Source organism: Setaria italica, chromosome VII, assembly GCF_000263155.2.
Source record: "Setaria italica strain Yugu1 chromosome VII, Setaria_italica_v2.0, whole genome shotgun sequence".
Taxonomy (NCBI): Eukaryota; Viridiplantae; Streptophyta; class Magnoliopsida; order Poales; family Poaceae; genus Setaria; species Setaria italica.
The window spans coordinates 26,415,185-26,431,604 of record NC_028456.1 but is presented as its reverse complement, the minus strand read 5'-3'; the positions used below and the strand labels follow the sequence as shown (position 1 = coordinate 26,431,604).

At 48.9% G+C, this 16,420-nt stretch overlaps 3 protein-coding genes across 3 annotated transcripts; 2 read left to right on the top strand and 1 right to left on the bottom strand.

The window, feature by feature from the left end:
- Window positions 1-1,087: 1,087 nt before the first annotated feature.
- On the bottom strand, window positions 1,088-4,969 carry LOC101759807 (adenylyltransferase and sulfurtransferase MOCS3). Its single transcript, XM_004976370.3, has 11 exons — window positions 4,640-4,969; window positions 4,443-4,535; window positions 4,251-4,306; window positions 3,803-3,867; window positions 3,631-3,705; window positions 3,432-3,510; window positions 3,170-3,208; window positions 2,708-2,807; window positions 2,357-2,475; window positions 2,042-2,164; window positions 1,088-1,688 (listed from the first exon to the last, which is right to left on the bottom strand). The coding sequence occupies exons 1-11, from the start codon at window positions 4,911-4,913 to the stop codon at window positions 1,299-1,301; spliced, it is 1,413 nt and encodes a 470-aa protein (XP_004976427.1). The 5' UTR covers window positions 4,914-4,969; the 3' UTR covers window positions 1,088-1,298.
- A 4,561-nt stretch (window positions 4,970-9,530) lies between these two features.
- On the top strand, window positions 9,531-11,273 carry LOC101759402. The gene has a single exon (XM_012847586.2). The coding sequence runs from the start codon at window positions 9,739-9,741 to the stop codon at window positions 11,029-11,031; it is 1,293 nt and encodes a 430-aa protein (XP_012703040.1). The 5' UTR covers window positions 9,531-9,738; the 3' UTR covers window positions 11,032-11,273.
- A 1,774-nt stretch (window positions 11,274-13,047) lies between these two features.
- Window positions 13,048-16,000, top strand: LOC101759005 (putative kinase-like protein TMKL1). Its single transcript, XM_004976368.4, has 2 exons — window positions 13,048-14,073; window positions 15,133-16,000. The coding sequence occupies exons 1-2, from the start codon at window positions 13,551-13,553 to the stop codon at window positions 15,711-15,713; spliced, it is 1,104 nt and encodes a 367-aa protein (XP_004976425.1). The 5' UTR covers window positions 13,048-13,550; the 3' UTR covers window positions 15,714-16,000.
- Window positions 16,001-16,420: the final 420 nt, after the last annotated feature.

Below are 16,420 nucleotides of genomic sequence, written 5' to 3'. Positions count from 1 at the left end.
GAGTCTTTGTTTTTTTTTCCGTCTGCGTGGATAATTACACATAAACAAAATTTTGTTGGGAGCCTGAGAAAAGAATATATCACAACCATTAAGACTCAAAATGTTTATTGTGCAGGGGTAGTTATCCACTTATCTTAGTGAAGTTGTTTCGTTTTCGTGATTTTCTAGGATCAGCTTTTTATATATGGCTCCATCGTGCAATGGTAGGTTTATGAGGGGTATCACTTCGAGCCCTACAGGAATTTTAAGAAACCGATTTGTGGGGGGGGGGGGGGGGCGATGAATTGAACCACCGAGTCCAGGCTTTGGAGTGCTCACGCGGGAGCCCACCGTAACTTGTGGAGCAAAAGCTGGGGCTTCCCTGAGGTCTGAACTCCATCCATGCATGTTGAATGTTAAGTGCAGCAGAGTAGAGTAGTACCATATGAATATTAGTCCGTGCCGTGTGTTACTACTCATTGGAGCCCCGCCCCCGGCTTTTGCGAGATTGGCTAGCACAATGATTCGCGGGAGCGAGCGTCCTCACATGGTTGGTCTTGGCACTGTCTCTGCACTGCTCTGCTGGAGCCCAAAGCAAAAGATCGACGAATGATCAAGAGTCAAAACTCTGTGCGTACCTGGGGCAGCAGATCATGGAGTTCTTCTGGACCGGGTCCAGTTTTATACAACTGTCGTACGGGAGATGCATATGGTACTTTTTAATAACTCATAAACGATCGCATACAAAAAAAATATATTGCCATGAGGTTTGTAAAACCGATGTCAAACCATGTTCTTTCTACTTAGGAATTCTGATTTTACCACTGTTCACTTGCCACTGCGTATGGGCCAAATGATAGTAAGCCCAAGTCTGAAACTATACGGCCCAGGACTCGAAAGCAGGAGTGGCCTCAATCAGGAAACACAGGAAGTCTCCTTCAGTCCCTCCCATGCGAAGGATGTCAAACTTGGTCCTCTCGCTTCGCTGGTTCAGAACTTCAGACCCCTTGCCCTTTTCATGCAAAAATTAACAACGTTGGAGTAGTACGTAGATAGGCTTGTTTCAACCTAAACCCCCACCCTTTCTCATGCTCTCTACTCTAATGTAAAATTGAACTCGTTGTAGTTGGTCTCAGATGAATCAGGGGTGGCTGCTGGTCCCACAAGATTATATCGTAGGAACTACCAAAGTACTGGGACTAAACTTTGATACCTCAGTTATAATTTTGTGGTGCCTCTCAAGGACCACCTTCAAGTGGAGAAAACAAAACTGTGTGACAAAATTATATTAAAAAAAAAGTTGACATAACTTGAGCATGTCACCAGTACACAGGAAAACCGGGATCAGCTTCTCGCGCCCACGACTCAAGGCCGCCGATTACATCACTGGCACACGGGAACCCGTTCTCCCGGAGGATGTGGACGGCCACCTGGGAGTCGTCGCCGCGCTGGCAGATGAAGTACAGGGGGCGGTGCCTGCCGTGCGACACGTCGGCCACCTCGCTCAGGGCGTCCCTGAGCCGGGGGAGCTTCTCCTTGAGCTCGTTCAATGGGATGTTCACGGAGTTGGCTATGGAGGCGATCTGGAAGTGGTGCACCGGCCGCACGTCCAGCAGAAGGTGAGGCCTGCCGCTGTCGAGCAGCCGCTTGTATTCTCTGCAGGTGATCCGGGCGTTCCGTGGGAGCGGGTTCAGGCTTTGCGCCGGCGGCTGCATTATACATAGGGACATAGGGTCGAGTGTCATGTTAAAAATACTATGTAAAAGTTGTATCAACATTTGCATTTCAAATATCTTTTAGTACAGATTGATTTTGTGGCAGTTGATGACATATTATAAGAGTAACTACTGGTGAAACTGTACTGATATAAAGGCTTTCCTAAATCCTAATATGCCTTCTAAGTAAAATGAAGCTGGGGGATATATAAGAATTGTAGGTATATTCTATACTATATGTAGGTCTATGGATTTTCAAGGTATAAAATTTGTGTTCGATTTTTGCTTACCTTTAAATAAAAGGGATCAGGATGATAAACAAAATGCTTTAGAAATGTGTACTATACCTTACTAGAATTTGAAGACTGCGAGAAGCTGTCATAGCCGAACATCATAAAAGTGTCTTTTGTCAAATCAGGATGATCTCCACAAACCGTGCAAGATGACGACCTTTGGCGAATCTTGTTAACCTGCAGAAAATATTGTAGAACAATGTATTAGATCTCTGAGTCAAACAATAGTTCTTATTAACAATTTCCTCTTGCAAGCATCAGGACGTGCACGCAAAAATAACTACCGGTCTACTGCCACCCACACATGTATAAGTGTAGCGATTAATTGTAGTGAAGCAACATATATATGGATAGAATGGAGTGACGTACAATCTTAAAACGGGAGGACAATGCATCAAAGTTTAGCATTCTTCCACAAAGGGGTTCTCCAACACGACTTGCGACCTTTATAACTTCAAGAGCTTGTAGGCAGCCAATCACTCCTGGAACTGACCAATGAAGGTGATTATTAGATCATGCATAAACGATATGGATGGAACAAAAATATTAACAAATCCACCGTACTATTGGGTATATATGCATGGATATATTGCCAAATTGAAAACTACTAGCAAAATATTATAGTATTTTAAATTGTGTCCTAATTAACTCCTCAATTTGGTTTGTTGTAGTAATAATAAGATCTTGGAATCGTGTATTATAGAGAAATTTATTACTTACCAACCCCAAGAATTCCATCGTCAGAACTATTCTGGCATGCTGCTGGGTTTGGAAAAAGACACCGGTAACATGGACTTCCATTATGGTTACAAACCGTCAACTGTTACATGCGTTTGAAAAGTGTCACTAAAGTGAACATTACTAAGGTCCTATTTATTTGAGCTTCCTGGTAGTTTCTCAGCGTGAAAAGCCAGAAGCTCAAACAAATAGCGATCTTCTTATGTAGCTTCCGAAAGCTGGAAGTCCAAAAAAAAGCTGAGTTTATATGGAAAGCTGAAAAGCTCAGCTTTTTGAGCTCTTCGTAGCTTTTTGAGCTCGGAAAGCTAAACACATCTTTTAAAAACTAGTGTTGGCTTTTCAGAAGAAAAAACCTCTTTTTAGAAAAATCCAAAAGCTGCAACTCAAACAAACAGGCCCTAAGTTGTAAAGTGAAATGCAAGCCATTGCTGCAACAAGAATTACCTGTCCTTCTAGACCAATTGTTGAACCCGATATGAGAGGCTGCAATGAATCAGGACACAATCAATGGAAAAATTTGACAAAAATTAGTATTATTGACATATAGAGATGCAGTCTTTTAGTATTTGCTCAAATGAACAGAATACGAGGTATGGAATTTGTCAAATGATAACTTATTAAATTTCCTTATGGGAAGATTGATTTCAAATTGAGTTATTATGTGTATTGCTCCAACTTCCAAAACATATGGTTGATAGTATATTACCTTATGGAGGAGGACACAGCAATCGCTAAGCATGTACCGGCTAGCAAGGTTGTTGGTCGCATCAACTATTATGTCATATCTGTGATTATTTAGTGTTGAAAACAAGTACTATAAATCTTCAAAAAAGAAAACAAGTACTATATGTATTCAACATAACCAAAGGGGAATATGTTAATTTTTTTCACATTCTCAAGGATACTGCCTCACAACATTCAAAGCATTTTTTGCCTTCAGTTTGAGATGATGGTCGAACACCTTGACAGAAGAATTAATTCTGATTCCAAGAAAAAAAGGTATTTCAGTTAATTGATTCCACATAAAAGGTTTAAAATCTAGATGCAATAAACTATCAGAATAACAGTATATCTTACGCCCGGCAAGCAGCTGCTGCTGACTTCACTTTTGGTTGCCCAACATATGTTTCCATGTGCATGATCTGAAAAGGTAATCAGGCGAAGGATATATCTAAGCAATTTTTTTTAAAAAAAGACGCATCATAACTACTGTAGTAAACTGAGAACTACTCATAACTTTCTTGGATGCAGTACATTAGCAATTGTTATCAAAGCCATGCGATTATATAAAAAAAAATTAGGAAGTGCAAAACTACTTGAATATAACTGATTGGATTGACAAACAGTCGCTTAATTGTACAATGATGTGACTCAGGCATGCAATAAATTGTCTGACTTAGTCTGAGTTCCAGGAAATCGGTATTCAACGTGAGGTTGCATCTCAGGCAGTACATGACAACGACGGCAGAAGACTGTCCTAGTATGAACAGAGCATATATATGAAGTAAACCACAGTTTGCTATACCTGTCCATGGAGGTTGCTGAGTTCAACGTTTTCTCCATCAGCGATGCCTAACGAACCTACACAGATATAGTCAGCAAACTGAGTTATTATGAGGCCATAGTTTCTGGGCATGCAAGCGCACATCTATCTAATCACGCTTTGTAACATTGAACCTAACACGATAAATTGATGATCGATGGGAAATGTAATTACCAACGCCACTTGCAGCCAGATACAGTGCTACGGCCGAGCCCAATGCTCCGGCTCCGACCACCAGAACCGACGACCGGGAGAGCCTCCGTTGCCCTGCCATCATCCATTTTGTTCATCAGAAAATAGAAGTCGCACTGATCGATCGATCAGGATTCAGGAACGAGCAACTGATCATGGTATTAGCTGCGACAACCAACCGTGCACGCCGAAGTCGGGGAGGAGGAGCTGGCGGCTGTACCGCTGGACCATGTCGGGGCTCAGGCCCCCACCGGCGGCGGAGACGGCGTGCGCGCCCATGGCGTCCAGCTTGGTGGACAGGCTGGGAGGGAGCGTGGTCGGCGCAGCGCCGCCGCCGCCGATGCGGAGCTGGGACTCGAAGAAGCGGATGCGGCTGTCCAGCTCGTCCCTCTGCGCGCGCAGGCTCGCGATCTCGCGCATGATCGCCTCCGTCCTCCCGCTGCCCGCGCCCATTGCCGCACGCACGAAGCTCTGCGTCGCTAGCTGATGAGCTCGCCTCCCTGGCCAGGTGCGCGAACGCAAGTAGCAGGAGATCAGAATAGTAGTCGAGGTAGTTATAGAGTTCCCACACATCTGCCTGCGTGCTTTTCTCGATCTACTGCTTTTCCCGATCTAGAATAGCTTCTAGGAGGTGTCTGATACCAATGTTATGCCCTAGCCTAGGATCACTAGAGCACATCTAGTCGGGTTCGAGAGAGAGACATGAGAGACTAGGAGTTCCTGGTGAGTGCCTAGTGTGAGAGAGGGGGAATTGGGGTACCTTCACCCCTAGGGGTGGGAGCAGCGGAGCTGCTGGCCATCGCGGGTTCGGTTGGTGTAGTTCTGCGCAAGGCAGCGATGCGCAGTGTAGTCCGGTCACCGGTGAAGTGGCAGTGGCGCTTCCCGCCGCTGCTGCGCAACCTAGATCGGTAGGTGTGTTGGTGGGGGCGGCTGGCTGCGGCGAACCTCGTGAGCCGAGCCGGGTCCCCCCACCCTGTTTATATAGCGCAGCGCGACAGGGGCCCACTACCCATTGATAGGGTAAGCGCCCCCGATCAGGGCGCAGATCAAGGTCCTGATTGGCCTTTGGGCCAATCGGGAAAGAGATCAATCTAACATATTCAACATCATCCACCACGTATCCTAGCAACTACAGTAGGGAAGAACGTTAATGAATCGTCACCTACCAGTCCAGAACAAGGAAACTGCCAAACTGGACTCTGTACGTGTTGTTGACTGCTTCATCAAGGAACAAAGCTTGCAAGTTCTACCGGTGAGGGCGTTAGCCGAACGAGCCGCCTGTTCATCGTCGGTTAGAAGACTCAGCGCCAGGAGGAACACCGGTTAGGTAGGTATGAAGGTATCTGCGGTTCTGCGGTTAGAAGAGTCATGTCGCTGCTGATATCCAGATGCTCATTTCATTTCATTATTGTTGTTGGCATTCTTAGTTGGTCCTGCTTCAATTAATTGTTGTTGCACTGCCGTATCGATATAATATTTATATACTATATTATTATTCTTATTTGCCGATGATTATAAATTTTTAGATAATAAAATATGATCCCTCCTTTCTTAAATATATAACGCTTGCGACATTCAAACAAACTTTTTTAAAAACATATTTTAACCTGTGCTAACCTTAATTATTGGGCATCCACTCACTCACTCATGGTCCTGCGTGGCGAGTCACACGTGCGGTTGGTGGGACTAAAACCGTGACTTTAGGCCTCGATCCCACCTCACACTTATACATGGTCGTTATGAAGGGCCTGTTTGGCAACCATGTGTTAAAATTTAACACCTGTCACATCGGATGTTTGGATGCTAATTAGAAGTATTAAACATAGGCTAATTACAAAACTAATTGCACAGATGGAGTGTAATTCACGAGACGAATCTATTAAGCCTAATTAGTCCATGATTTGACAATGTGGTGCTACAGTAACCAATTGCTAATGATGGATTAATTAGGCTTAATAGATTCGTCTCGCGAATTAGCACAGGGTTCTGCAATTAGTTTTATAATTAGCTCATGTTTAGTTCTCCTAATTAGCATCCGAACATCCGATGTGACACTGTTAAAGTTTAACACCTCGTATCCAAACACCCCCGAAATAAACTATTCTTTCCATCCTTCTCTGCCGAATCTCCAAATGTAAAAAACACATTTTCAACTACAAAGTTGTAGGTCTTATAGGAAAATATTGTTTCACATAGAGTTTTATCAGACTTCATACATAGTACATTATGATTTCTACTTGAAATAAGGTTATTTAATTATATTTTCAGAGACATTTATTTATTTGTCATGTCTCTGAAAATAGGCCTATTCTAGAGGTGATCCTCATTTTCTGGAAATGCATCCATAGAAGCGGTTTATGAGCTAAGACCCCATGGGGTACTATACATGTGGTTAGTGTTACGAACCACCTATGTGGTAAAAAGGGGCTCTAAAAATCATTTTTTAGTAGCGTGGAAATTGTTTTTTAGTGTATGAGCATGTTGGATGTACAAGCTAATTTGTACCTGCTAAAAATTAGCCCTAGTTGACGTAAATGGTAGGGTTAATTAATAGCTAGACTAATCGTTATCCAAGCCACTCAACTAATTATTAGCCCATCAGGTCCCCAAACCTAGTTGATTTGGGCTAAAAAGAGCTCATGGTTACAGAAAATCACTTTTACACTCCCACCTGCACTGTCTTCCACACCCAACAAGGATGAAATAGACTTTTGTTAGGATTCCAGCTTACCCATTAGCCCATGTATCTAAACATTACGAGATTAATTTTAGCAAACTAATGGTTAGCCGGCTAACATTTAGTTGTAGTCAAATTAGCCCTAACTGATCCAATGAGACTCTATGACTATAGTTTCAAACGATCGATGAAGTGTGTGTGTCGTACGTCCTTAAGCTAATAACTTGGTAGTTGCCCGCTACCCCAGTTAACTAACTTGGTGGTTGCTCGCTACCCCAATTGACTAACTTGGTCCTGATTCTTGAAGATTTTAGCTTGACCAAGTCTAACCAGCTTCGTGCGGTATCTTATCTAGCTAACGATGACAGGGAACATTACATCAGAAACGATTTGTGCTGGCACGTCGAAATTAGCGTGCTGGAGGGTGGAATTGGCACCCGCCAGCACAAAGGTGACCGAGGCCACTGGGTTAGTGCCCGCCAGCACAAATAGCTCTATATTGGCGGGCGATTTAAGTGCCCGCCAGCACAAATGGGATGCATCTGTACTGGTGGGTGATTAGGTGGCCCACCCCTACCAGCACAAATGCCCCCTATATCTTCCTTATCTATCTCTCCAGGAGCAGGCGGGGCGGGCATCAGGCCATATCTCTCCCTTATCCCCTCTTTATCTCCGAGAGCAAGCACCAGCGTGGGCGCCGATGGGCGCGGGAGCGGCGGCCGGTGGGGCGGGCCCGCGAGCGGGCAGCGGGTGACCGAGCGTGGGCGGCGTCAGGTGCTCTCTCTCCCTTATCTTCCTTTCTCTCATCCTCTCCCTCCCTCTACCTTAAATCTGTTCCTTTCCTCTCAGGTGGGAGGGCGAGCTCTAGCAGCGCGGGCGCCAAGGCCGAACTCCGACGGCGTGTCCAAGGGCGGGCGTCGAGGGCGAGCTCTGGCAGCGCGCCCAAGGGTGGGCGTCGAGGGCGACGACGGAGAAGCAGTGCAGGGTCGCGGGACGGTAGCACGGCCACGGTTGCAGGAGGAGCGGATACAACCAGCTTTTTTATATCCAAAAATATCTTTGCTGACGGGCTATCTAAGCACTCACCAGTGCAAATTGTAACTGTACTGGTGGGTGGACATCCTGCTGCTGCTGATAGTGAGTTGCTGGCGGGTGCGCAATTTTGACCCAGCGAAAATGTTTTCTGGCGTCCTGGAAGAAACACGTACCATGGATGAACCCGCACCAGCCTATCCGCAGATCAAGTAAACTAGCGTTTAATACGGTTGACTTGCTGACTAATTAAGTTCATACTAAGCTGTGGCTTGGGTCGTCCTGCAGAGGTGGCTACTGGTGTAGTGGACTAGTGGTATCAGACGATCGGGCCGGTTGACCGCTTCAAGGGTCAAGCACTCAAGCTTCAAGAGTTACGTGTCTGCTTCGCGATAGTGTGTGTGATCACGCTACGTAGCAGTTGACATCCCCACGATTCGGCTTTTTCTTCGGCGGCGCCCGGCGAAATGGCGCAGCGCAACCGGGTGCCGTGGCGATGGGGATTCGGGCGCACAAACCCTGGAGCTACCTTTCCGTTCCTGAAATCTACACAACACCTCTTCAGAAAAAGCAGGCGTTCACATCTCAGGTGAGACGAAGACGAATCGCAGGAGCGTATCAGATCACATCGATCTACCGTTGGGATTTGAGAGTCCATACTCCTAATTAGTATCTAAACATTGATGTGACACTTGCTTAAATTTAAGCAAATGGAACCAAACCAGGCCTAAGTACATCGAAGGATATTCTGCGCTAGTAGCAGAAGAAAAGTTGCCAAATTAAAGCTTCAGCCTTCAGCACGCGCTCTCGTGTAATCACCCCAAGCTTTTTGTGATTCTGGAGCTCGCTGGAAGTGAAACTAGCGGCTGAGTCAATGCCTCAATTGGGTCATGTCGTCTTGAAGCGCATAAGCATCTTCCCCGTTTCGGCACATCATCGAACCCTGCATGGTGCCATGGTCGCGGCCGTTACTAGAAACGTCTACGGGGTCGTCCCGTCAGAATCCTCCAAACATTACGATCCCCCAGGCAGGCAGGTGAGCCATGCATGGCCCATCCTCTGACCTTGCGGAAGCTGCCGTGTGTGCTCCGGCAGTGACCATGCAGCCGGCTCCACCATCCCGGGTGGCGATGCTAGAGCGGCAGAGCCTGAGCCTGAGACCATAAGGTGTACATGCAGTTCTAGAGATTGCTATGCCACGCGAGGTCCTTTTCCTCTAATTAATTTTTTGCCTTCTAACTAATCTAGCACGTTCGGGCGGTTTCGTCAGCAGTTAATCGCTCGGGAGCGCGAGAGTTTTGCTGTCAGATTTAAATTGACAGCGCCCGGGGTCCCTTGCCTCTTTGTTCTGCGTGCTCTGACGCGATCAAATTCTTTCCCTCCCTTTCGTTGCTTTCTTCCCGACCAAGTCTTGTGTGGCTTCCTCTCCTCGCCCGAAAGCCAAGGATCATTCGCCCAAGCTTTCCACCTCCATCGCATCAGCCGATCGAGCCCGCGAACACAAACAGCCTTGGGAAAACTCAAGAGAGCAGCGCGCGCGCGCAGACTACGTGCACGAACCTCGCGATAATGGCGGAGGCGGCCGGCACGGCCTTAGCGCAGGCGCAGCAGCAGCCTGCCAGAGTAGGTACGACAACGACGACGACCGGTAGCGATGTCTCGGCGAGGCTGCAGCAGGTGCTGGCGCTGCTGTTCCCGTCGAACCTGGCTGCGAAGGCGGCGCTGTTCGCGCTCGTGGTGGCGCTGGTGCCGCTGCTGCCGACGAGCCAAGCGTCCAGGATATGGGAGCTGCCGCACCTGCTCCTGCTCGGCATCATCATCTCCTACGGCGTCTTCGGCCAGAAGAACGCCGACGCCGAGGTGGCCGCCGCGGCCGCCGACGATTCCAGGCCCGTCGTCGACGACGAGGCGTCGGTGGAGGCCTACGTCTCGCAGATGATGCAGGGCTCGCCGGTGGTCTTCGATGACAACGACCCCGATGATGGCAGCGGCGCCAGCAAGGTCGGCGTCCAGGCGTGGAGCTCTCGGTACCTTCCGGACGACCCACTCGTGGTCGTTGCCGACGCCAGCAACGGCGATGGCGGCGCGGGAGAGAAGCCGCTCCTCCTGCCGGTGAGGAAGCTGAAGCCGGCGGTCGAGGACTCGGCGACACTACCGGAAGATGTCAGCGACGGCATTGAGGAGCCGGAGGAGGAAGACGAAGACTTCCTTGCCCCCAAGGCAGGATACGACGGCTTTCGCGAGCGCGCCATCCCTTCGCCGTCCTCCGTCCTCGACGCCGATCTCACCCTGTCGCCGTCCTCGCCGTCTCTGCTCCCACCTCCCCCTCCGCCACCGCCGCCGCCGTTCCTCGGACGCGGATCACGCAGCCTCCGGAAGGCCAAAGCGAGAAGCTTCAACGGAGCGATCGGCGACAGGAGCACGAACGGAAGGCTGGGCCTGCATGGCGTCGACGGCAAGCAGTTCCGGTCCAAGTCGGCGATCCAGGCGACGAGGAGCGCCTTCGCCGGCTACGATCCCGTGGTACCACTCGACGACGACGACGACGACGATGACGCTGTGGATGCCGAGCTAGATGAGGCGGTCGCGGCGTCAGAAAGCTCGTTCGGCAGCGACATGGTTACCGACGGCGACGATGGCACGGAGGAAAACGTGTTCGAGGAGGATGAGGAGGCGGTGGGGGAGGAAGAGGACGGCAGCTCGTGCGACGAGGAGCTCTTCGAGCTGGCGACGAAGCCGGGGCCGGAGGTCGACGACGAGGAGGAGGTGGAGGACGAGGTGGACAGGAAGGCCGACGAGTTCATAGCCAAGTTCAGGGAGCAGATCAGGAAGCAGAGGGTCGAGCCGGCCACCAGGAGGTGACCAGACAGGTTCGACGGTCTCCTTGCAACTACTCCTCGTCAGAAAGCTCGTAGCGAGGCTGGCCGTGGAGCTCCTCGCGTACCGAGAGAGGACGTGCTTTTTTTCTCGTTTCTTGTTTCGTTTTGGGTGTTCCGATGTAATTACAACCTGAACAACGGTGTACATTAAGAAAGTGGAGCCGGGGCTTATGGTTATCACATCAGGATTATCGTTATGCTAATCATCATTTGGCGAGTTTGACTTTCCGCATTGTCTGAGCATATCCTTTCATCCCGTGGGGCGAACGAACTAGAACTTTCTTTTGCAGAGCTGCTGCTTTTCGGTAAAAACCGAACCTTCTTCAAGGCTTTGCCTGAATTTGGCGGCCCATACACAACGAAAGGAAATTCTTGGCCCAAGTCTTTGACGGCATGATCCATGCACCCGGCCCAATACAACTTCCGGGCATCCAGGCGGCCCCATGGCCGCCGCGGCGCCGTCACGTGCAGGGCAGCCATCCCTCAAAAAAAAAAAACGTGCAGGGCAGCCCACCCCCGCGCGCGCGATGCGGGCGCCGCGGCACGCCGGGAACCGCGCACGCAGTTGCGTGCGGGACTGCGGGTCATACGGGTGAAGACCTTCCTTTCCCTTCCCTACCGGTAGCCGCCGCCGAAAGGAAAAGGTGCTGTGCTCTTGTTCCCTGCAAGGCTGCCGCCGCCGAGGCTGCGTCCACGGACGCCGAGGATCCGTTGATCGGTGCCGAGGATCGCTTGCGGGGTCTGTGTCTATGTGACACGGTCCCGCCGGATCAACGTCACGGACGCCGCACGTGCTTGCCGGTACGCCGTACGCATCGGCGCTATACGTATACGGTATACGTCTGCTGCCCGTCGGTTACCGTTGATGTATCACACCACTCGTTAGGTGCGGAGGGTATACATGTTTTTGTTTCAAAAAAAAAGGGAATCAAGCGAGTAGAGAAAACAAGGACTGGTCCTGGTTCTACGTACAGCGATATCAGAACAGCAGCAAAATCAAGTAGATTTGTCTTCTGCTCTGAGCACAGACTTCTTTATATTTTTGCCGGAAAAAGGAGGGGTTTTATTTCTGTCCTAACGCACAGGCACAGCTTAGCTTTTTCTGCAATCTGCGTAGCGTCATTTTGGTTTTCGAGAGCATGTCTTCGCGATTTTATTGGCAAAAAGAAAGAATGGTGTGTAAAGTCAATGCCGGTTCCAATCACACGCCGACGCCGGCCTATGGGATCGTCGGATTGATTGATGAGAGGGCAAATGCGAGGGCCATATCATCTGATATCCTCATGGGTCATGGCATTTCCCCCGTTCCATGCGTTGAAGGAAGCAATCAACAAATGTTGTGGTGTTATGATCTTACTTCTTAGGAGGCCAAGGCAAGCGTTTAATGGGGATATATGGAGATAAGGTCCGTTTCGATCACATAAAGCCAATAGAAATGAACTGAAAAAAGTATCCAGCTATCCATTTATAAAAATCTATAAGCTATATGCTCCTAGCTATGCAGCTTAAAAAGTAAGAGAACCTTAAAATGGTTTAACGTGGTTCTCGAATTTCATATCTGCGTCTTTATGACATTATGTTGTCTTCGTTGCAATCCTAAGATAACAAACAAATCCTCACATCTTCCAAACTTCGTAGCACTTAGAGGGTGTTTAGCTAGCAGTCACAACCATCTACAACACCACCTAAGCTTCAACGTTAAAACTCGACACCACAACCGCGGCGGCACCGTCTAAGCTTCAACGCTAAAACTCGACACCACAACCGCGGTGTGTTTTTATGCTGGAAAGGCGTGTGGTAACTATAGGTAAAAGCTGAACCAAACAACACCAAAGGACCGGTGGCCTGCCGCGCTTTAGGCGGTGGCGAAGCATGGCGGGAAGCAAACAACCTATAAAAACCATATGATATTTCAGCCATTGTTAGTATTCCAAATAGAACTACTACATAACGCATGCATTATAGCCAGCATTTCAACTCAAACACCTCCATCGCTGAAAGTACAGCATGGCTCTCTAATGCAATAGAAGCATTGACGGTGTGAATTAAAATAAAGTCCAAACTACAAAACTCAAGCTAGCCAAACCAACCCCAACGTCAATAAAAGGTATTAAAAAAACCATTCATCCGCCCCACGTTCTCAACGTCTCCCTCATACCAATTCGCACTTTTCACACGTAAACTTTCCTCTCTCCCCCTCTCTAAAAAAACTTTCACCGAAACGAAACGAATCTCAAGCTAGCCAGTGTAGGCTCTCCTCCATCCCAACGGCAAGAATAGCAGAGGCTGCGCAAAGCAGAGGAAAGCAGGAGCAGAGCAGCCCCAAACAAGCACGCACAAGCAAACATCTCCCTCCCGGTCTCCCCCAAACTCCAAACCCTACCCCCGCGCTCCATTCCTGCCCACCCCCATTGCCCCTAAAGCAGCCAAGCACGCCGCCTTCCTTCCCCGCTTCCTCCGATCTAAAGCTTTGCCGGAGGCTGGATTGAATTGGACCGAGCAATGCGCAAGGCAGTCATCAACGCCGTCCTCTTCCCGGCCCTCGCCGTGGTCCTCGCCCTCGCTGTCTTCTACTTCGTCCGCCGCCGGCGCCGGCGCCGCGGGGGACGCTCGGTGCTGCCGTCCCACGTCGGCGGCGGCGGCGCGAGGGCGGACCGGCTCCAGGCGGCCGGCGGCTCCGGCGGGTACGTCGCCGGCGGGGAGGAGGCGCTAGTGCGGTTCCCCGGCGGCGAGGCGCTCACGGTGGCCGCGATCCTCGAGGCGCCCGGGGAGGTCGTGGCCAAGTCGGCGCACAGCACGCTGTACCGCGCCGGGCTCAGCGCCGGGGAGGCCGTCGCGCTGCTCCGGTTCGTGCGCCCCGCCTGCGCCGCGGGCGCCGAGGAGGCCGCGGCGGCCGCGAGGGTGCTCGGCGCCGCGCGCCACCCGAACCTCGTGCCGATCCGCGCGCTTTACATCGGCCCGCGCGGGGAGAAGCTGCTCGTGCACCCCTTCTACGCCGCCGGCTCGCTCCGCCGCTTCCTGCAAGGTCCGTTTCCCCTTCGCGTCATTGCTTTCGACCCAAGCTAGCTCGGTAGCTCTGAGCAAAGCTAATCGTGCGAAATGATTCCTTGATTGTTTACTCGAGTGTTGGTACTCCCATTGCTTGGATTTACTGCAGAATTTGAAGTTCACCTCAGATTTAGATGATTATTTACCTTTTTGTCATCCGATTCCTGCGGTAAAAGCGTCGCAGGCAATGATGCTTCGCGGATTAAGCAGACTGCTGTGGTGGGTACTCTGTTACAGCCTTGCAGGGTGGTTTTCGTTACTTTTAGCCATGTGTCTTCACTGTTACGCCTTGTGCCCTTGTCGTTAACTACACAAAGGGACAGTTCATAAAGTACTTGGTAAATTTTTCCTGGTTGGTTGTTAGCTCCAACACTTCACAGAGCATCTTGTTCTTGTTGCGTGAGACCGTGGGTTTACATGTGGCAACATCACTCCATTTCAATTTTCAATAGTATTACACTTTCAAGCTTTTAGTTGTTGCTTCAATAAAATGGGTGATGCAAGTCCTCTATCAAATCAAGGCTTTGGAGGAAAGTCGTTCTTTTCCAGGTGGACTTAATGGTTGTTTTATTATCAGACACAGAAATGCTTTTCTTTTGCAAGTGCTTTCATGACTTATTTCCAGGCATTATGCTGGTGGAATGGTGGCACTTCTGAACTGTTTGCGTTTTCCTGCATCTGTCATCTCTCGTTTTCAGGGAGTTGTTGGATCACATTCTTTGATTAAATATATAGTATATCGCTGAGCCATCAACTAATCACGTACAGAAAGACTTGCAGAATAATTCTTATTGCTTCCATGCACAAAACAGCTTGTTCAGTTTTGTTGGAATGAACTTTGGGTCATTTGTATTTCATGATATCAAGGGCTTGAAAAGGACAGTTTTTGGTTATAAACGAATTTTACGCATTACTTGTGCCAATCAATAACTAGCTAGTCTCTGTCAGTTCTTCACTCATGAAATATCTATATCTCTTCCCTGTTTTTTTTTTTCGTTTGCGAGTTCTAATCTTTATCTGTTCTTCTGATCTGCAGAGGGAATCAATGATTCACAGAGATGGGAGATAATTTGCAAGCTGTCTATCGGCATTGTCAAAGGACTGGACCACCTTCACACAGCATCGCAGAAACCAATCATTCATGGCAATCTCAAAACAAACAACATTATGCTTGACGCCGATTTCCAACCCAGGATATCAGACTTTGGCCTCTACCTCCTCCTGAATCATGCTGCTGCACAAGAGATGCTCGAGACATCTGCAATGCAAGGGTACAAGGCTCCAGAGCTGATCAAGATGAGGGATGTCACAAGGGAGAGCGATATCTACAGCTTGGGAGTGATTATGCTCGAGATGCTTGCTCAGAAGGAGGTCGTAAATGATAAACCACCTAATGCCCGTGACATCCATTTGCCAGCCTCTTTCAAGGACCTTGTACTCGAGAGGAAGATATCTGAAGCTTTCAGTTCCGAGCTTATCAAACAAAGCAAGAATTCAGGGAAGGAGGAGAATCTAAATGCTTACTTTGAATTGGCAACAGCTTGCTGTAACCCGTCACCGTCGTTGAGACCGGATACGAAGAAAATACTCAAAAGGCTTGAAGACATAGCAAGATAACAGGTGGATGGGCGAGGCGAGGCTCCAATGCTATTTAGAAAGTGTGGTGTTGTAGCAGCAGAATAGCTTGGTTGTCTCTTGTATTGTCTGTCTTACTTCTTGCATACAACAGAGTTTGTATCAGGCATTTGGAGAATGATGGTAACCTAAGCTAGGAGCGACAAGCATGTATAGAAGAGTATACTTTCCACGCCACACTACATAGGAACTCATTAGGGCACATAATGTGGGTGCTTTCGACGTGGAAATTCTATAAGATTTCCTTTACTGCATTTGTCTTTCTTGAAGATTTTTGTTAATTGCATGTCTTGCCTGAAACTGAAAGTGACAGTATGTGATTTCAGTTTCCACGCATCAGACAGTATGCTGACAGCTGCTGAACTGGTCATGGAATTTTGTCCAAAGGCATGAACAAGAAACAGGCAGTGTACCCTACTGCAGTACAACTATTGCAAGTTAGCGACAGCTATGATGCATGCTCTCTCGTACTATAGCCAACTGATGAGGCAAGAGGACGATTGGTCAAAAGATGCCCAGGCCTCCATGCATAGGGTTTGTTGGTCCTTTGTTTCCTTTGTCATCAACAATCCTTCATCTTTCCACAAGAAACATGGGTGAGCAATGAAGTACGTCGGCTCTTTTGGAGGCACCGGCTAGTGACCTCCTGTCAACGTCTGTTTCCTGTTGGCCTCGAAACTTCATAGCCT

Coding starts and splice junctions, on each gene's coding strand:
- LOC101759402 (XM_012847586.2), top strand. CDS start 9,739: ATGGCGGAGGCGGCCGGCACGGCCTTAGCGCAGGCGCAGCAGCAGCCT.
- LOC101759807 (XM_004976370.3), bottom strand. CDS start 4,913: ATGGGCGCGGGCAGCGGGAGGACGGAGGCGATCATGCGCGAGATCGCG. Junction 3,868..4,250: donor TCAGCAACCTCCATGGACAG/GTATAGCAAACT, acceptor TTACCTTTTCAG/ATCATGCACATGGAAACATA. Junction 1,689..2,041: donor AGTCTTCAAATTCTAGTAAG/GTATAGTACACA, acceptor TGTATAATGCAG/CCGCCGGCGCAAAGCCTGAA.
- LOC101759005 (XM_004976368.4), top strand. CDS start 13,551: ATGCGCAAGGCAGTCATCAACGCCGTCCTCTTCCCGGCCCTCGCCGTG. Junction 14,074..15,132: donor GCTCCGCCGCTTCCTGCAAG/GTCCGTTTCCCC, acceptor TCTGATCTGCAG/AGGGAATCAATGATTCACAG.